Below are 22,085 nucleotides of genomic sequence, written 5' to 3'. Positions count from 1 at the left end.
AAGACAATTTTGAGGCTGAACCTTCACCAAGAACCCTTGATGTTTTCAAGACTAATAACAGGACAAAGCAATGTATAGCCCCCATTTACAACAACACTTTATCTGACAAAGGAGACTTGATAACCCATGAACCACAGATACTTTTTAATTATTCAGATTCCAAGAAAACTTTTGTCCATGAAGCTGAGCATAATACACTTATGAGTGTTCCCACAAAAGAGAAGCCTTTTAGTTGTTCAATTTGCAACAAAAATTTTGCCCGTAAAAATAATTTTAATGAGCATGTGAGAGTTCACACTAAAGACAAGCCTTTCAATTGTTCAATATGCAATACATATTTTGCCCGTAAAAGAGATCTTGGTGTACATATGATTGTTCACTCAAAGGAGAAGCCTTTCAATTGTTCAATTTGCAACAAAGGTTTTGCCCGTAAAGTTTATCTTAATGAGCATATGAGGGTTCACACTAAAGAGAAGCCTTTCAATTGTTCAATTTGCTACAAAGATTTTGCCCGTAAAGGAGATCTTAGGTTACATATGAATATTCACTCAAAAGAGAATCCTTTTAATTGTTCAATTTGCAATAAATATTTTACTCGTGAAGTTCATCTTAATGCGCATACGACAGTTCACACTGGAGAGAAGCCTTTCAATTGTTCAATTTGCAATAAATATTTTGCCCGCAAAGGAGATCTTAGTGTACATATGAATGTTCACTCAAAAGAGAATCCTTTCAATTGTTCCATTTGCAACAAAGATTTTGACCTCAAAGTTCATTTTAATTCGCATATGACGATTCATACTAAAGAGAAGCCTTTCAATTGTTCAATTTGCAGTAAATATTTTACCCGTAAAGGCGATCTTAGGGTACATATGAATATTCACTCAAGAGAGAAGTCTTTCAATTGTTCAATTTGCAATAAATATTTTGCCCGTAAATCAGGTCTTAGTGCACATATGATTGTTCACTCAAAAGAGAAGCCTTTCAAGTGTTCTATTTGCAACAAAGATTTTACCTGCAAAGTTTATCTTAATGAGCATATGAGGGTTCACACTAAGGAGAAGCCTTTCAAGTGTTCAATTTGTAACAAATGTTTTGGCTGGAAAGATAGCTTTAATAGACATATGAGGATGTTTCATATCAAAGAGAAACTGAATTTGTGATAAGATTTTCCTGCTAAGATAACTGCAGACTACATATGGGGACACAAAAGTAAAACACAATTCTATTAATTGTTTAATTTGAATCAAATATTTTGTCTGCAAACATAAAGTTATTATATTTTGCATGTCAGGAGATTACACACCAAACAGAAGTCATTAAGGAAGTAGTGCAAACAGTGATCTGTATTGAATGTTTAGAAGTCATACCATCAGTGTTCCTAAATGTATTTCTAAATAGAAATCTCTTGACTCTGTGCACATCTCACATGCTTTACGATCTCGACATCTGCATTATCAGAATCAATTGTCTTCACATCAGAAGGAATGTGTCTATATCCAGCAGAGATCTCAACCATGCTTTCAAAAGTGCCACCAGTAGTTGAAAGATAATACTGATATTTGATTTTTAACAGACAAACCAATTTTTATGCCTATTTCTTATCCAAGATACAAACCAGAGAAGGAATCTGTCATAGCAGGCACTTTCCCCTGTCCATTGTGAGCATTGTGGATAGGGATTTTATTGGCCTGATCTCTGCACTTGTCACCTATGTACACATTATCATATTTCAGCAGATTACATAATACATTTAAAATGATATTTATAAACCACTGATGTAGTTTGTAAAAAGATCTTTCTCTCACCAGCAGTGAGAGAAATTAATATTGTAACATTTAATGTGAACTTAAAATTGATGAAATTAATTTTCATGAATTTGACATGATGTGCCTAAATATCAACAATATCAGCTTTCCCACAGAACTTTTTTTACAAGCATTACCAAAACCATGGTTGCAGCTTCATAGTGACCACACACACTTTCCCTTTGCATCAATTTGTGGACGAGTTTCACCACTGCGCAACGAGCAATTGGCCGTCCACCTCTCAGTGTGTGTGCAGTTGAAGAGATCTGCAACTTATGTTGCACTCTGTCCACCACAATGTAAGCTAGAGTCAGTGTTCTCTTTGATCAATGGGATCTTAGTTCACTCCGTAAGGAACAAACATTGATGAATATCATGCTCGTAACAGAGGCAGTCTTTATCCCTAACATTGAGTAAATTGAAAATGATGGAAGACATTGTTAAATGTATTTCACCATTCTCTTTGCCAGAAAATTTCACATGATTTTGATGTCACTTCCCCCTATTCCCACTTGAAGTTAAGTTGAATTTAAGATGTTTGATTGGGTTTGTAACATACCTCTGGGATGAAGTAATTGGTCTTCAAGTTACTTCATATGGTTCCTTTCATGTACAGTGATATGTGTAGAAATTATATGGGTGGTTCCACACTTTTGAATCAGACTGAATTTGTGATCAAGTGCTACCCTCTCCTCGGGTACATGGACTCCTGCCAGCTTAGCACATGAGATACCTCGGGGCAATTAAACCTGAACAACAACATTAAAGGTTGAGAAAGGAAACACCATATTTTCCCACTACAGAAGGAGTAAACCGTCATATATTCTGAAAGACACGTTTTATATTCTCTCCACACACTTAATAAATTGTTTCCAATTTCAATCTAGAGTTTTGTGTTTCCAAATTTTCTTCTATGAAATTCTTCTTTTGACTACAGGCTTCTTCTGTAAGGCTTCGTCTTCTGTAGCAACCTTCTATATTCATATATGGATTTCTTCTTTGGCTACAAGCTTCCTCTTTGACTACAGGCTTCTTCTTCTGTAGCAACCTTCTAAGGCATCTGCCCCAAGTATCTATGGCTCACTTCGGGTTGCTGCCTGACATGCTACGCCACTGCCTAAACCAACCAAAAAGGGGTAATCGAAGATCGCCGCCAATCCCGTGCTCAACCTCAATTCGGGGCTGCAATATATGCACCACACGAGAGTGCCGAGAACTTCGCGCCACCATGGGACAAACAACCAAAGGCCTATCAAAAAAGCTCGTTCCTGTTGAACAGTAAGGACCCAGAATCATACTTGTCGTTTGGCTTCTTTGCCTTTCCTGCCAAACCATATATGATATTCATGATGATCCTTTATTTCTGACACCTTCATTCAATTCATTATTACATATTCACAGATTAAACATTCATAATGAACTTCACTATTTGCAATTTACAATTACTTTCATATGTTTTCCGTTCGCATTATTCCAATAATCAGCGTTTTTTCACTTTTTGCTGCATGCTGCCATCTATCATCTGCTGTATAACTGATCCTGGCCATTTGGGAACGTAACACAAAATCCCCTTCCTTGGGATGAAAATTTTTTGGTCGAACATCAATGGTAGACCATGGAAAATGTTCTTGCCCTGATCACTTTCTCATATATTTTTTCATCTTCTTCTTCTTTCTTTTGTTGCATGGCTTGGACAATTTTATTCTTCGTATTCCCTTCTTCCATTTCCATTTAGCATGTTTTCTTAGAAGTTTATATTGTTCATATTTCCTCTTCTTCTTCTTTCTTTTATTGTATGAATTTGACATCTTTCTTCTTACTCCTTTCTTCCATTTCCATTTTTAACATGTTGTCTTATCAGTTCATACAGATGCTCATCCGAATTAGATAAATTCTGAATCTGTTTCTTTGCTATCCTCACATATTTGTTCAATTCTACCACAAATCTTACACCTTCATCAGACTTGTCACCCACATGCCTTAGACTGACATACACACTATTGAAATCTTCTCTACTTTCCCATTCAATCACTTTTTGCATTTCTCTTTCTACTTCTTTTCTTTCCGAGAAAGGTATGGAGTACTGTCTAGATACCTTTGGTTTACCAGTATCTTCCTCAACTTTATATGCATACACGTCGGTTAATCCTGGACGTTGACTAAAGATGGCTTTGTTTTTCTAGAATACATTCCAACTCTTCCTTTTCCTCTTCAGAGATATCTTGGCATGTTGACTTTGCCCTGTATTTCTTCCACTGATGCATTATATTCGTCGTTTCTTTCAACTTCATTTTTCTTAATTTCTTCTTCAGCATTTCAATTTATGCTTTCTTCAAGTAATACTTCATATTCATCGTCGTTTCTTTTAACTTCAATTTTCTTCATTTCACATACAGCATGTCTCTTTATGCTTCCGTAGTATTCTTCATTATATACCATGCTTTGTCTTTTAATACTAAATTTCTCCTCGGATTCTTCTTCTTTGGTTTCCGTAGGAACATCAATTCTATCCTTTCATAACGACTCCAGGTTCAACCTTCTTCCAAATGCTTTCCTATTTTGTTTACAGATTTCCATCATTTCTCTGTGGTGATCTCTCATCTCTTCTTTCATTTCCATCATCATTTTCATCATTTCTTGTAACATCTCTATTCTGCTATTTTCCTTTTCACTTGCTTCATTTCCTTCTTCTTCACAACAAGTATACTTTTTGGTTGCCATTTTGACTAATTTCGGATTCTTAACATTGCTCTCAAAATTTAACTTTCGTCGAGCCCCACATGTTGGTTGCCATATAGGTGCTACGCCCTTTCTGGGTACATAGACACCTGCCAGCTTAGCACAGGGGTAGATACATGAGTTACCTCAGGGCAATTAAACCTGAACAACAACATTAAAGGTTGAGAAAGGAAACGCCATACTTTCCCAAGTAGAAGGAGTAAACTGTCATATATTGTGAAAGACACATTGTATATACAGTCCACACACTTAATCAATTCTTTACAATTTCAAACTAGAGTTTCGTGTTTCCAAATTTTCTTCTATGAAATTCTTCTTTTGACTACAGGCTTCTTCTGTAAGGCTTCTTCTTCTTTGGCTACAGGCTTCTTCTTCTGTAGCACCCTTCTATATGTATATATGGATTTCTTCTTTGGCTACAAGCTTCTTCTTCGACTACAGGTTTCTTCTTCTTTGACTAAAGGCTTCTTCTTCTGCAGCAACCTTCTATATTCATATGTGGATTTCTTCTTTGGCTACAAGCTTCTTCTTTGACTACAGGCTTCTTCTTCTGTAGCAACCTTCTATATTCATATATGGATTTCTTTGACTACAGGCTTCTTCTGTAGCAACCTTCTATATTCATATGTGGATTACTTCTTTGGCTACAAGCTTCTTCTTTAACTACAGGCTTTTTCTGTAGCAACCTTCTTAGGCATCTGCCCCAAGTATCTTTGGCCCCTCCTTTGGGTCGCTGCTTGATGCAAAGCACCACCACCTAAACCAACCAAAAGGGGTAATCGAGGGGCGCCGCCAATTCCGCGCTCAACCTCAATTTGGGGCTGCAATATATGTGCCACATGAGAGTGCTCGGGGGGTGTATAACTGATCCTGGCCATTTGGGTACGTAACACAAATTTGGGTTTGTTTTAGAGTTACTCTGAGTGAATGAGTTAGGCATGTTGAAGAATTCTGTGTGTTATGTTTTAGAGTTACTCTGAGTGAATGAGTTATTCGTGTTGAAGAATTCTGTAAGTTATAACATGTAATATATTTTTAAAATTTCCATTCTTGAGAAATCATCATATTATTTCAATGGTTCATATGTGAACTTGCAGAACCTTAAAAATATGTTGTTTTTTTTTATTTTGCACTCTGTATGTAATATCCTGTGTTTTTAAATAATAAAACACAATGTATGACTTATTATTTTTTTGTTGTGAATACTTTAGAAGATTGGTGTTGAAACACAGTTCCAAGAATTCATCACAATGAAAAAACCCTTTTGAATTCCCCACATTAAAGTTCCGCATATTATTTGCATATTAGGTTTCACATCAAGAAGAAGCCTTTTAATTGTTTCATGTGAGACTTCAAAGCAAAATAAAATTCAAATGGAACAAATGTGACCTGCACACAGGAAGAAAGGACAGCATAATACAAAAATTATCGATTTTGTTTTCCTATAGCATTCATGTGTAGTTTCTGTAAAGTTGTTTCAATGAAATGAATTAATACTTTACTTGAACCTCAGATTTATTGAATGTCATAATTAGGACAAAGTTTAGACTACTTCCAATTATCTTATAGTCTCCCCCCACTCCCCCCTGATCATGTGGTCCAACACAGTAACAATTATACACGTTAAGAACATTTATACATACTAAAATATATGTTTTCTGCAGCAACTAAACTAAATTAGAGTGGCTAATTATGCATGAATTCTATGTAAAAAATTGCAACTATTGTAAATCCAAACAAATTCATACATTTACAAAGCCTCAAGGTAAGTTTTTTAGTTTATCTTTTATTTTTATCGAGGAAGTAAAGAAAAGAAAGCTGCGTGGAAAATATAACAAAATTCTCTCTCAATTCATTTACTTTGTTACTGCCCTTTGCAGGAGAATCTATCTGACAGGTAGATTATTGCAAGATATCATGACATCTTTAAACTGTAGGTCCAGTTCCGATTAGCTTTACGGTGCATAAAGTGGACTTAAAACACCAAATCAATTAATCAAGACATGATGAAGTTGATTGTGTAAATTTGAGTTTGAAATTCTTATACAATTAACAATTTTTTGTAGAATATTATATTCCGTAAAATTTATGATTTCTGTTTGTAGATGTATTTGAAGCCTGAGTATGTGAAATGGCAAATGTAAACTCCACACCTTAAATAGAATATATTAAATAGTGTATATTCCATACCGTTTCATTGAAGGGTCATTCCATGCCATTTCAACGAGGTCATGACACCCACCAACTCCGATTTGGATGAAATTTGGTATACACCCTTCCTTTATGGTTGAAAGAAACCCCCTAAATTTTTTCACCCTATCTCAAACGGTTTTCGTTTTATAGCACTTTGAAATGTCATCAAATCAGTGTTGTCTGTCACTCTTGAGACCCTCGACACAAGATACCCTTGCTTATATTTTATTTCTTTTCTCCTTAACCAATCATCAGATCTCTTTGAAATTTTACACAAAGTTTAATGAAATATTGAGGATTTCAGAAAAAAATACATCAGCACTCAAAAAATTTTACAAATGCCTATAAAAGACTAATAATGGATTTATAGCCTAATTTTTGTGGTGGGAAAACTAGATTACGAAAATCTGAATTTTCATCATGTGGGTATGATGGAACCAAAAACTTTTGATGTTGAAAATTATTGCAAAGACATGCTCTTTCTCTACAAAAAAAAAAAAAAAAGTTTTTTTTTTTTATTTCTTCTAACGAAAATTTCACGATTTTTGGAAATTGCCTAAAATTTCAGGGTCAATCCATACCAAATGGTCCAGCACTGGTTGCTCGACCATTTTTAAATTTTTTCATTTGTTTGTCATTGTAACCTCTGTACAAGGGTAGTTCAAAACAGGCATTATTTTTCTAAAACTAGACTTCGTTTGAAAATGGCGGCCATTTTTGTTTCATGACTTGCAACATTTTTGGCCTATGCAGACAGTTGCGATAATTATAATAACTCAGCTAAGAAAAATTATAGAAATCTGGGGTAAAAAACATTGTTTTCAGTACATTTCAGGCTTCATTTTATGTTCCATATCTTTTTTCACCACATCCAATGCAAATGGTTGAAATTTAGGGTCAAAACTGACTGATATTCAATTTTGAAGGGAAATCAATGTATAGGATATATATTTTTTTTAGAGGAAACATGTACATCCAAAGTTTCAGCAGAAAATATTTGACACAGCCGTACATACCTTTTCTTTGATAATAGCTACAAATGGGCTTTCTATGCCATTCGTATGTTGCAATTAATTAATACGTACAATAAATGTAATTGCATGATAGTTAATTAAAAGTAAATAATTATAATTGTAAGTAATGACGTAAATTTGTCTGCTTTTACCAAGCTTCCCCCTGTTGTAACTTTATCATATAATACCAATCTCGAAATTTTTTACAGGTACCTCTTTATGCAGTAAATATCAAATTTTATTAGGTTCCCAACCAGATATTTGTTTGATTTCAGTTTTATGTCAACTTTATGTACGGAAGGCTAATTGAGACTAGACCAACAGTTTATTAAAGTGGGATCCGAACCAGTATGTGCCTCCACTGGGTATCGAACCTGGGACCCCTTGGTTACAAAACGTTGACATAACCACTATGCCATCGGGAAGACCTTTCGAACCAGACATATTTTTGGAGCCCAAATATTGAGAAAAATTAGCATTTTCAAAGAGTTTTAACTTAATGCGGAAACCAGTAACAGAGCTCAAATATTTTCTGCTGAAACTTTGGATGTACAAGGTATGGGTAGAAAAAAACAGGATTGGTGTTGCTGGTGACAAATGGCAAGCACGTCAAGGTCAAGCGGTGCATGAGTGTAAAACGTGATATCCTGCCTATCGACTGTGTGATTTCCCAGGGTGCGCGGCGCTCAGTTCTGCTATAGCTTGTCGACAAAGTGAACCGTACATCTGTGCTCCGTCGGAAAAATGTTAAGTGTGAAAGTGGAACAGCGTATCAATGTAAAGTTTCTTATGAAACTCGGAAAATCCGCTACAGAAACTTATGGTTTGTTGAAGGAAGTATTCGGAGATGAGTGTTTATCACATGCGCATGTGTTTGAGTGGTTTCAAAGGTTTAAAGAGGGACAAGAAGTGATTGCAGATGACTCACGACCTGGACTGCCTTGTACGTCGAAAATGGAATCAAACATTGCAAATGTCGGTGAATTGATTCGAGAGGATCGTCGCTTGAGTATTCAAGCTATTGCAAAACAACCAACATTATTACATTAAGGTGCTGACGACCCTTCATGAGCGAGTAAAAGACGTCGACCTGATTTGTGAAAAAGCAAGTCATAGATTCTTCATCAGGACAATGCACCTGTCCATACGGTATTGTCAGTCAAGGCTTTTTTGGCCAAGCACGGGATCTCAGTGTTAGAACATCCACCCTATTTGCCGGGTATCACTCCGTGCAACTTTTTTTTATTCCCAAAGGTCATATCAGCACTGAAAAAAAAAAACATTTACGACCATAGAACCTGTGAATACAAAAGCGACGGAAGTCATGAACATGGTTTCAGAAAATGATTTCCAGCACTGCTTCCAGAAATGGAAGATTCGTATGGAGTGGTGTATCAATAGTTCAGGGGAGTACTTTGAAGGAGATAATGTTCGTATTGTACAAAATTACCAATAAAAGATTTTGTAGCAACAGTCCGGTTTTTTTCTAGCCACACCTCGTACATGTTTCCTCTAAAAAAAAATTATAGCTCTGATATTTCATTGCTTACCTATTAAAGAAAAATATATCCTATACATTGATTTCCCTTCAAAATTGAATATCGGTCAGTTTTGACCCTAAATTTCAGCCATTTGCATTAGATGTGGTGAAAATAGATACGAAACATAAAATGTAGCCTGAAATGTACCGTTTTTTACCCCAGATTTCTATAATTTTTTTTAGCTGAGTTATCATAATTATCGCAACTGTCTGCATAGGCCAAAAATGTTGCAAGTCATGAAACATAAATGGCCGCCATTTTCAAACGAAGTCTCGTTTTAGAAAACTAATGCCTGTTTTGTACTACCCTTGTACAAGATTCCAAGAATTTTTAGTATCAGCATTCACATTCAATAACAAATCTGGAGTCTGGCCTGTCCAATTTTGACTGTCAGAGCTAAAGCTCTATGTTCTCCCACCTACACTGGGCTATAAATCTAAGTTAATTCTTTCATCAAATACAGCTTACTTTGCATATTTATGAATTTTTATGTACCTAATTTATTTGTGTCTAATTAGTATACAATTTGGGGAAGATAGCATTTAATTTTATTCTGTCACTATTTTTGCTTTGGTACTGCACCAGTATTGAGCAAATATAATATCAGTAATCAGAAGGCTCCACTTTAAAAGTAGCTTCTCTATAGCTACATCCAATGATCGGAAGCAGCGAGCTACTTGTAGCATCACTGCTGTAGTAGGTACAAAATTTGTAGTGGTAGCTGTAGAGGTGCTACATTTTGAAAATTGTAGCTGGAGCTGGAGCGTAGCTACAAAATTCCTGTAGTTGTAGCGAATTTGCTACAACTACATTTCTTATCTGAGTTTTGAGGAAAATTTTGAATGTGACCACAGCATCCAAGAAATATTCCACAATAACTCTTTTGCAGGTGGTTCATGAAGACAGTGTCTATTAAATGGAAATATTAATAATCTAGATTATAAATATCTTGATATCACAGATTATAGATATCGGCGTAATTTATTTCATTAGTACAGAATAAATCTAATATCTAGATAACTAAACTGAACTGGCATATATGAATATATTCTGGCTAACAGCTACATTTTTTGAGCTGCATCGCTATTTTAGGGAGAAAAATGCCTCATTTGCACCACCCCAGGAACAAATCCTGTGGATTTGTATGGTGTAAGAGACAGGTGAGTGTCATAAATTACTGTGTAAAACACATCTTGCAGTGTAAAAATGAGCGATCGATGGATGGACAATGACAAAGCAGTAGTGCCAGCATTCAATGGCTCAGTACGTTAACAGCATTGACCATTGTTAGTACATAGGATGTCACTAGCAAGAAATTATTGTTACAAGAATGATAGCTATACACTTTCTGGAATTACACTTATTTTTGTCATAATATTTGTTCCCAAATTTAAAAGTTGCAATATGTTTAGAACACTTGGGTTTACACATTAGTTTTCTCAATATATTTTATGATATTGTACAAATATAGGAGTTATTGACTTTTCTGCAGAAACTATAATTTTCTTTAGTTAATATACAGTTTCCAAATGTATGTATTTATTCTAATTTTATGTCACTTTTCTGTAACATTTATTAATAATGACAATGAGGATGAATGGTTTATTTTGTTATTCTTTTATCTATAGTCACTTTTTGCCTCTTTTGGCTAATTATGAGAATGAGGAAGAATGATGTATTATGGTGGTGATGAGCAGTGTGGGTAATGCAGGAGCAGGAGGATTCATCCTCCCAACTAGGCATCTTTCCTAGTTTTTCTTTTGATTCCACTTTATGCACAGATCAGCTAATCGAGACTGGATCCGAATCACTAGTGCCTCTGCCAGGTATCGAACCTGGTGCCCTTTGAGTACAAGGTGACAAAATTTCCATTGTTTCTTCAGGGAAGCATTCCCAAAAGGAAACTTAATGTAAAGTATTGCTCCACCTGTTGCTCATTTAGCTGTACCAAAGAAGCACCCCCCAGCTATTTGCAACGTTAGAGCAAACATCTAACAAATTACAGGATAATAAATAACGATCTATTTTCCATAAAGTACAATTACCATACTAGGGGCTTCTTTTAAATATCCATGTTGTTTTTTTCTCTTATGCAGAAGTAGCGTAAAAGTATCAAAGTAGTGAGTAGCATAGTGAGCTACTTTTTGTTCAATGTAGCTGTAGCTAAGCTACATTTTTGGACTAGTAGCGATAGCTGTAGCGAGCTACTTTTAAAATGTAGCGTTCTGATCACTAGCTACAGGTAATCTCCAAAAATGTAGCTTTGTTACAGCTACATATACATTTTCCAAAAGGCACTTTGTTCTGTGTGATTCTGGCCGCTTGACTACTTTTCCATAAGAAATAAACCAACAATGTGGATATTAAAAATAATTGCTTAGCACTTGTACTTACTAGATAATAGGTTCCGTTATTATTAATATGAGATAACAACAGGCACCAAATAGAAATATTAATGTACATTGATAATATCTTTAAAAACAATTTATTTTCTCAACCTGTGGTGCAACAGCCTGTAAGGGTCAGGGCCTACGTAATGACTGCCTGCCTCACTCCCACATGCCTCCGCAGAGGTGGGCAATAATCGAACCAGCTATGGAATGTTGTGTGGTCAGAACAACAAACCCCCAGCGTTGTTGCAGGTCTCCTTGACTGTGTTGTGCTACCCATTCATAGCTCCCCAATTTTCTCACGATGTTGGGTGGCCATGGTCCCATGAACTCACCTAAATTTCATGATTAAAGTTGTTACACTTACCTCAGGAAACTTGAACCAGCATGCTTTCCCTACCCTGAGCCCAAAGCCTGATGTCTTAGATGACATTGCCACACAAATGCATTTGCTAGTAGGTAATAACAAAAGAGTATCCTGAAGCTTATGGAGATGGCCATTTTTAACATTGCCCAGGAAAAACATGTGATATTTATGGATTGATGATCATTTCACTAAATTGATAACTTTAAAAAAAAAATTTAAAAAATGTCACACTAATGTTTTAAATATCAGAATACTTTATCCAGAATTTTGATGTCAGGGAGGTGTGGACCCAAATTAAAAGCACGTGCAGGCATGTTCAAAACTCAGGAAACCTTAAATATGTGAAGCTCCATTTTCCAATTGTCCAATGTTTTCAAAGAGTTTTGCCCTTTTACAATGACTTTTTCTAATTTGACCTGTAAGTATGTAGAGAATATTTATAGAAGCAATTTGTAATTTCTATGGCTTTTATCTTTATAAGGATTTACAGTCTTGAAAGTATTGTAAAGAAAGAGAAGGGTGAACGGTAACATGTATTTGTAGTGTGTAGCTGAAAATGTCAGGCGAATACAACACCTAAATCATTTTCTGAATTATTTGAGGCATCCCCCAGTTTCAACTACTGTGAATGAGTTACTTTTCCCAACCTGCAAGAGACTTCCAAGTGTGAGGTCATGTAAGACCAGAGGTCAACCTTGCCTACATGCACGGCTCATGACGCATCTTGACTCATTCTTTTAGTCAAAAGAACGTGATTTAACTAAAAGAGCAAATAATAAGTTCACATTCACGTGATGCCTCTCAGGGTATTGGGTAATATCTCTCTGTTAGTTCGTCAAATAAAAATCAACGTTAAGTTTTCACTATGAAAAGAAAGTATATTTTACTTCCTTTACAAACTAAATAGTTATGTACCTAACATAAAATCCATTTCACTCCAAGAAATTAAACTTCTTATAATTCAACTTGATCACACTATTCCAACTCCAAGCCCGAACTTCAAAGTCAAGACAAAACACAATCGTAATTGCCATGGCAACAGCTCCTAACAAGATAAGTACAACGTAGATACAAGTTAGTCACTATCCTGACATTATCAGTGATAGGCAATTACAGAAATTAAGATTAAAGAAGAATAAACATTTGTACAAGAGAGAAGGTAATTAATAACAATAAATAATAGTGCAATGGGAAAGGACGTGTCAATCTGCATCATGGGAATTTTTGGGGGGACAAAATTTTATAGTTTAGCTACCTATTTTCACACAAAAATGGGGAAATCTTTTTGTTTGATTGACTTATTGATTTGTAGTTGTGTTTATTAGCTTTTCTTCCTACCTGTAGGTGATCGCAGCAATTGGGTTGAAATGAAAGACCACCAATTATGCCTTTAAAATGTGTTTGAAAGGGAGGGACTGTGCTGTTTGCATTAATACAAGGTTAGTCAAGCAGATAAACTGATAAGAATTAGGTTCAGTACACTAAAAATTACAGTGAACCTGAGCAGTTTTGTATGTTTTATGTTGGCAAACATGAAAGTGAGACCTTCGTGTCAAAGTGGTTAGCACATCACGCTACATAACCAGAGGTTGCGGGTTCTAATCCCGCAATGGGCATGAATGTTTGTGTCATCCTCATGTTTGCAAATTATCCAAAAGTGGCACAAAAAGTGAAGTAAAATAAATCAAATCAATCAATCAATGAAAGTGAGTCAGACTTTTTCTTCCTTTAGTCTTTCAATTTCAACTTCAATGAAAGGTTTTGAAAGTCATGTGCATTTCGATTGTTGGCATCTCGGCCAGTGGTAAACTGTCTGGTGTTTCTCTGTGGTAGTTCAGCTTTTTTATTTTTTATAAATGAGATCAAATTATCGACATTGAAACAAAAATCAATTACTGAATGTTTATACAAAGTATATTTATCTATGTGGGGGTATGAAGAACATTTGGGGGAGGGGAGCAATTTGATGAACGATTTTGTGGGGGATGCATCTTCGACTTTGGGGAGGATGGGCATTCCTGGCACTGAGAGTGAGGATGAGGCCTAGATAGAGTTGAGAGGCTGAGGCTATGTAAGGCTGGAAGTTGACCTTGAGCTTTGACACTGTGCAGTGGCAGCCCTAAGTCAAATGGCCATCTCTGGTCACAAGTAGATATAAGAAAGGTAAAGTGCTCCCCTGTGCTTAGCACCATGCCATGAAGGCGTATAGGGGGTGTCGGAGCAATGCCCCTCACTTTCTTGATCCGGTCATGAGTGGGGCTGATGTGATCAGCATCATGCTCTTGACCACCTTTACCCCCCCCCCCCATTGTTTCCCCCAGGTACCCATGTCATTCAATGCTGGGTGGGTGCCTGGCCCGCTTCCAACTTACCTTGCAACAGAATGCGTGAATGTAAATGTGAGAGGGAATGACAACATTTTGTTAAACTATTGCTATACACAAAGCTTTATGGCCAACCTAATAAAAACAAACAAAAATGGGAATATTTTTGACTAAATGGTAAAGGAATATTAATATTCATTCTTGAAGGAATAATATATGAAGGTTATTTTTTAAGTAAGGTGCATTTTGCAATAAAAACGAAGTAAAGGTTTAATATATATATATATATATATATAAAGGTAAAGTACTCCCCTGTGCATAGCACCACGCCATAAAGGCATGTAGGGGGTGTGGGGTAATGCCCCACACTTTCTTGATCTGGTCGTGAGTGGGGGTGATGTGATCAGCATCACGCCCCTGACCGCCTTTACCCCCCAGGGTTTCTCCCAGGTACCCATGTTATTCGATGCTGGGTGGGCAAGATATAATATATATATATGTATATATATATATTATTCTGAATTTAAATACACTTCTCTATTTTCCTACATAATTTCCTTGCCGGTTTAGACATTTATCGTAACGAACTAAGAGTTTTTGGATACCCTTTTCATAGAACTCTCCTGCCTGTGATGGTAGCCAGTCACTCATGGAAGCAGAGTTACTTGTTGGTCCTTGCGGCAAGAAGTCCACAGTTGCCATGATGCTGCTCAAAGAATGCCAGGACCTTGCTTGTGAACTCATCCCATGCACAATTTCAAACTGTATTCAGAAACAGACCTTGCGCCTAGTGACTACCACCTGTTCCGTCATCTGAAGACCTTCCCGGGCAGCAAGCGTTTAGACACTGATGGAGAAGTGAAAAATGACCGTAAGTGACTGGCTATCATCACAGGCAGCAGAGTTCTACAGGGTGGCACACGAAATGATCCACCATTTTGTTGTTGAATAAAAACTATATTATAAAGAATCTCTCAATGAAACATAAATGACACAAAGGTTACACTTTGGAAAAACGTACTACTGCAATACATGCTCAATATGACCACCGTTTTGACTTTTAACCTCAGTCAAGCAAACACTAATATTTCCAATTACCCTACGGCACATGGATTCTGTAGTTTCACTGCAAGCCTGAACAATAAGTCTTCGCAGTTCCATTAAATCTTGAGGGTTTTTTCCGAAAATCTTGTCCTTCAAAAAACCCCAAAGAAAATAATCACAGGGGTTGAGATCTCGGCTATTTGCGGGCCACAATTGTCCACCAGCGAAACGATCAGGAAGTCTGTTTGAAATTACACGAAGATTGAAAATGTCGTGCAAAAAATCCAGCACAATATTTGCTGTGTGTGGCCTTGCACCATCTTGCATAAACCACTGCGTATTGAACGGTAAAGCTGTGGCAAGAAGCTGTGGAATAAAACTATTGCGGAGCATGGTCAAGTAATGTTCACTGTTTACTGTGTCCTCAAAAAAAAAAGGGTCCTATCAGACCATGACTGGAGATAGCGGCCCAGACTGTAACCTTCGGTGCATGGCTAACTTTTTCATGAAGCACTCGTGGATTCTCAGCTGCCCAAAAGTGCACATTTTGTTTGTTAACCACACCATCCAAATGGAAGTGCCCCTCGTCAGAAAACCACACGTTGTACAGTGTTGCATTGTTACCTTCGGCCCAATTAGCGAAGGTCAATCTCTTCTGTTTCTGTTCATTTGTGAGTTTTTGCACCACGGTAATCTTGTACGGATACATGTGGAGATCACTTTTAAAAATCCTTTGAACAGAACGCCTTGATATCCCAAGCTGTGTTGCTGCTTTTCTGGTCGATTTGCAAGGACTTCTCTGCACAGCGACGTGGACGGCTTCAATATTCTCAGGCGAACGCACGGGTTTACGATGATCACGCTTTGATTCCAGTACTGTTCCTTCCACTAGAAACTTTTCATGCAGTTTGTGTATCATTTTACTCGAGGGGCCCACCGAGGTTGGAAATGTTCACGAAAGCGCCTCTGAGTCCCCACAATGCTCTTTGTTTCGGCGAAAAATAGCACAGTTGCTGATCGCTGTTCCATCGTAAGTCTTCATTTGTCCTCCATGTTGTATACTCTAGCCCCATGGTGACAGGTGGATGCACTACGCTTCAGTTTTCATCACACGATATTTCCAATGACTACTGCAACTGCTGTTGGCACACATGACGTCATTCCTCATCTCAGATCTGAAAGAAACAAGAAACAAATGGTGGATCATATCGTGCGCCACCCTGTATGAGGAGGGTATCCAAAAACTCATAGTGTGTTAGGATAAATGTTTAAACCAGCAAGGAAATTATGTAGAAAAATAGAGAAATGTATGTAAATTCAGAAAATAAATATTTCTTTGAAAAACATTTACTTGTTTCATTTTTATTGCAAAACGGACCTTACTTAAAAAATAATCCTCGTACATTAAATTAGTCACACACAGGAGATGTACGTACTACGTAGAACTTTCAGCGGAAAATGGCAGGCTCGGCCAGGACTCCATTGATTCCACACAGGTGAAACAGCGGAAGCGAAAAATAAGGTGAAGCTATGTTGGCTTGCTAGCTCAGTGATAGAGCAATGTCATGGAATGCCAGAGAGCCGGGTTTGAGTCCTGGTACAGCCTGCATTTTTCGTTGAATGTTCTATGTAATATTATACATATAATTACCTTTTCATGAGTATGTCCCCATCAACAGTCTATTCTACTCTCCTTTCTTTTTGTTGATTTGCACATCTCAGTCATTCGCATTATTTACTCAGAAAGTGAAACTACATTTGTATCATATTTTTTTTCAGCTACCTAATCAAGATCTATGTGGAAGAACAGACACAAGATGTCACAAGGTCAGTTCCATATTTGCCAGTGTCTGCAGGAAACATAAGAGAACAAGAGCAGCAAACGAAAATTACAGAATGTATCAGTAGAGAAGAAAATTTTGAGGCTGAACCTTCACCAAACACCCTTACAAGCAAGATATATGTTGATGTTCCCAAGGCTAATAACAAGAAAAAGCAATATATAAGTCCCATCTCCAACAACGCTTTATCGGACAAAGGAGATTTGATAGACCATGAACCAGAGATGCTTTTTAATTTTTCAGTTTCCAAGAAAACTTTTGTCCATGATGATGAGTGTAATACATATATGAGTGTTCACTCAAAAGAGAAGCCTTTCAAATGTTCAATTTGCAACAAAGATTTTGTCCGTAAGGATCGCCTTAACGAGCATGTGAGGGTACACACTAAAGAGAAGCCTTTCAATTGTTCAATTTGCAACAAAGATTTTGCCCGTAAAGGAGATCTTAATCCGCATATGAGGGTTCACACTGGAGAGAAGCCTTTCAAATGTTCAATTTGCAACAAAGATTTTGCCCGTAAAGTTCATCTTAATGACCATGTGAAGGGTCACACTGGAGAGAAGCCTTTCAATTGTTCAATTTGCAATAAAAATTTTGTTCGGAAAGGAAATCTTAGTGAACATATGAATGTTCACTCAAAACAGAAGCCTTTCAATTGTTCAATTTGCAATAAATATTTTGCCCGTAAAGCAGATCTTAATGTACATATGAGGCTTTACTCAAAAGAGAAGCCTTTCAGTTGTTCAATTTGCAACAGAGGTTTTGCCCATAAAGGTCATCTTAATAACCATGTGAGGGGTCACACTGGTGAGAAGCCTTTCAATTGTTCTCTTTGCAACAAAGGTTTTGCCCGTAAAGTTCATCTTAATGACCATGTGAGGGGTCACACTGTAGAGTTTTGTCCATAAAGATCTTAATGTACATATGAATGTTCACTCAAAGGAGAAGCCTTTAAATTGTTAATTTGCAACAAAAATTTTGCCTGTAAGGTTCAACGTAATGAGCATGTGAAGGGTCACATTTAAGAGAACCCTTTCAATTGTTAAATTTAGGACAAAGATTTTGCCCATAAAGATAAGCTTAATGATCATGTGAGGTGTCACACTAAAGAGATGCATTTCGATTGTTCAAATTACAACATATGTTTTGCTGTAATGACCAACTTAATGTGTGAGTAAGGATTCACAGTATAGGGTCATTCCATATCAATTCAACCAAAAAAAAAGAGGTTTGCGAACCCACCATCTCAGATTTTTATGAAACTTGGTACATTCAATCCTTCCATGCTGGTAAGAAACCACATAAAATTTTTCACCTCTAACTCATCTGGTTTCAGTTATGGCCTCTCAAACTTTCAGCCAACTCTTGTTTTCCTTCATTTCCGAAGCCCTCATTGAAACCTGCAGTGCTTTACAAAAAAAAATTCTATCTCGCTCACACATGATTGAATCCTTTTGAAATTTCACAACAATATTAACCAAACAATAGGCATTTCAGAAAAAAAATATGACATCACATGATATTAATATTTTAGTAAAACAAAAAATTAATAAAAAAAAATATTAGCGGGATTTTGTTGCCGAAAACATGCCTTGCTAAAATTTCAATTATCATTAAAAGGGAATGAATTAATACCAGCATAAGTATTTTTAAAATTAACCTGGATATGTATTTTAACTTACCCAGTAATAAAAGTTATGGTTATTTAAAGTATATTTTTGTATATGTTGCATGCACATATATGGAAAGGTAAAAAAAAATATATAGGCAATATATGGAATATTCAGTAATTTTTAAACCAGTGTTTTGGTCAATCACATTTAAATATCTATATGGATAAATCATCAAACACCAAATGTTGAAGCAGGATGGGATACCATAATAACTGATATTGTTCAATGATGATTTCATATTAATAAAATAATATAAATTATTATTATTATTATCATTATTGCCATCTTCATTGCTATTCTCTCTCAGGTAATGTTGACGTATCATCAAACTGCTGCTTACAAAGAACACAACATTAAACAAAGATTTTTTTGAACCATATATATTTTGCTTATATATGGATAAATTATTTTATAAATAAGCAAGGAAATAATAAGACAACAGTGCTCAAAGAATAAACAAAAGTGTAGAATTTCGAGTTTGCTTCACTGATTAATTTATAACACATTATTTGATTGATTTTGAGTTAACCAAAATATTTTAATACTCCGGAAGCCATTTCATCCAAATATCAGACATAAGTATATTATATTTATAGAAGGAATTAAATAACCATAACTTTTATTGCTGGGTAAGTTAGAATACATATCCAGGTTAATTTTAAAAATACTTATGCTGGTATTAATTCATTCCCTTTTAATGATAATTGAAATTTTAGCAAGGCATGTTTTCGGCAACAAAATCCCGCTAATATTTTTTTTATTAATTTTTGTTTTACTAAAATATTGATATCATGTGATGTCATATTTTTTTCTGAAATGCCTATTGTTTGGTTAATATTGTTGTGAAATTTCAAAAGGATTGAATCATGTGTGAGCGAGATAGAATTTTTTTTTGTAAAGCACTGCAGGTTTCAAGGAGGGCTTCGGAAATGAAGGAAAACAAGAGTTGGCTGAAAGTTTGAGAGGTCATAACTCTGAAACCAGATGAGTTAGAGGTGAAAAATTTTATGTGGTCTCTTACCAGCATGGAAAGATTGAATGTACCAAGTTTCATAAAAATCTGAGATGGTGGGTTCCCTGGCCTGGTTGAACTGACGTGGAATGACCCTATAGAGAAGCTTTTCCATCGTTGAATTTGCTAAGATATTTTATCTGGAGGTGTACACTTTATGTACACATGAAGCTTGACAGTAAAGAGAGATATTTTAAATGTTCAATTTTGCAACAAAGGTTTTGGAAATGAAAGACGTCTTTATTCACATATGTGCATTCATGCTAGAGAGAAGCCTTTCAATTGTTCAATTTGTAATAAATGTTTTGTCTGGAAAGATAACTTTAATAGTTATGAGGATGTTTCATCTCAAAGAGAAACTGAAATTGTGACAAGTTTTTTTTAAAGGTAACTTCAAAGTACATCTGGAGACATACACATGAAACGGAAATGTATTAATTGTTTAATTTGAATGAAATATTTTGTCTGCAAATATAAAGTTATTATATTTTGCATGTCAGGAGATTACACACCAAACAGAAGTCATTAAGGAAGTATTGCAAACAGTGATCTGTATTGAATGTTTAGAAATCATACCATCAGTGTGTCTAAATGTATTTCTAAATAGAAATCTCTTGACTCTGTGCACATCTCACATGCTTTAGGATCTTGACATTTGCATTATCAGAATCAAGTGTCTGCACATCAGGAGGAATGTGTGTATATATACATCAGGGATCTCAACCATACTTTCAAAAGTGCCACCAGTAGTTGAAAGGTAATACTGATATTTGATTTTTAACAGACAAACCTATACTTATGCCTATTCCTTATCCGAAATACAAAACAGAGAAGGCAACTTTCGTAGCAGGCACTTTCAGCTGTACATTGTGAGCATTGTGGATAGGGATTTTATTTGCCTGAGCTGTACATATTGTCTCCTATGTACACATGATCATATTTTATTAGATTACATAATACAACATGTTAAACTGATATTTATAAACCACTGATGTAGCTCGTAAACATATCTTTCTCTCACCAGCTGGTGGTGCACTGAGAAAAAAATAATATTGTAACATTTAATGTGAACTTAAGGCAAGGAGATACAGTTACGCACCATGTGTGCATTTATTTGAATATAGTCGGAATGGGCAATGCTACTGAAAGAAAACGTTAAGGGTACAAGAGAGTATGAATTTCTGCACATATGGCAGGTTGAAGCATTTTTCAAAGTTGATTATTAATCTAGGTACGACCTGTGAAAAAAAAAATATATGACTAATAAGAATTTTTGGAATCCCATGTTTTCCTTATGAAGAGTCAATTTCAACATCAAGTTACAGCTAATCAAATGAGAGTTTCGACTTTTCTACTGGTCAGTAACTTCTTCAAACTGCCCTCTTTCCGTTGATATAATTTTCTATTCCATCGGAAGTTTGATATTCCCAAGATAACAAATCAAAAAATATTCCCATATGCCCTATGCATTTCTCCTGTCAGTGCTGCCAAACCTGGTGCGCATAAAAGAGCTAAATTTCACCTTTCCCTTTGCATCAATTTTTGGGCAAGTTTCTCCACTGCGCTACGAACAATTGGCTGGCCACCTCTGAGTGTGTCTGCAGCTGAAGAGATCTGCAACTTTCCTTGCACTTTTTCCACCACAATGTAAGCTAGAATCAATGTGCTCTTTGATCAATGGCTTCTTGGTTCACTGCATAACAAGCACTGAAAATTGATGAATAGCATGCACGTAACAATGACAGTCTTGATCATTAACATTGAATAAATTGAAAATGATTAAATACATTGTTAAATCGATTTCACCATTCTCTTTGCCAGAAAATTTTACATGATTTTCATGTTCACTTGCCCCCTATTCCCAGTTGAATTCAAGATGTTGGATTGGGATGATGCAAGTGGTCTTCCAGTTGCTTCATATGGTTCCATTCATGTACAGTGATATGTGTAGAAATTATATGGGTGGTTCCACACTTTTGAATCACACTGAATTTGTGATCAAGTTTGGGTTTGTTTTAGAGTTACTCTGAGTGAATGAGAATGAATATATTCTTTTATGCATATTGAAGAATTCTGTAAGTTGTAACATGTAATATATTTTTAAAAAATTCAATTCTTGAGAAAATGCCATATAATTTCA

General features: G+C 35.9%; 1 protein-coding gene across 1 annotated transcript in view; it reads left to right on the top strand.

Moving 5' to 3' along the window:
* Positions 1 to 17,309, top strand: part of LOC145999130 (uncharacterized) — a 64,095-nt gene extending 46,786 nt beyond the window's left edge. Inside the window, exons 4-5 of the mRNA XM_083136065.1 lie at positions 13,396 to 13,490; positions 17,199 to 17,309. Coding sequence (XP_082992191.1) covers positions 13,396 to 13,399 — 4 coding nt within the window. The 3' untranslated portion in view covers positions 13,400 to 13,490; positions 17,199 to 17,309. The remainder of the gene's footprint in view (positions 1 to 13,395; positions 13,491 to 17,198) is intronic.
* The last annotated feature ends 4,776 nt before the right edge of the window (positions 17,310 to 22,085 follow it).

This window comes from Lepisma saccharinum, chromosome 15 (assembly GCF_977018435.1).
Source record: "Lepisma saccharinum chromosome 15, izLepSacc3.1, whole genome shotgun sequence".
Classification (NCBI taxonomy): Eukaryota; Metazoa; Arthropoda; class Insecta; order Zygentoma; family Lepismatidae; genus Lepisma; species Lepisma saccharinum.
This window is presented reverse-complemented; position numbering and strand designations above follow the sequence as displayed.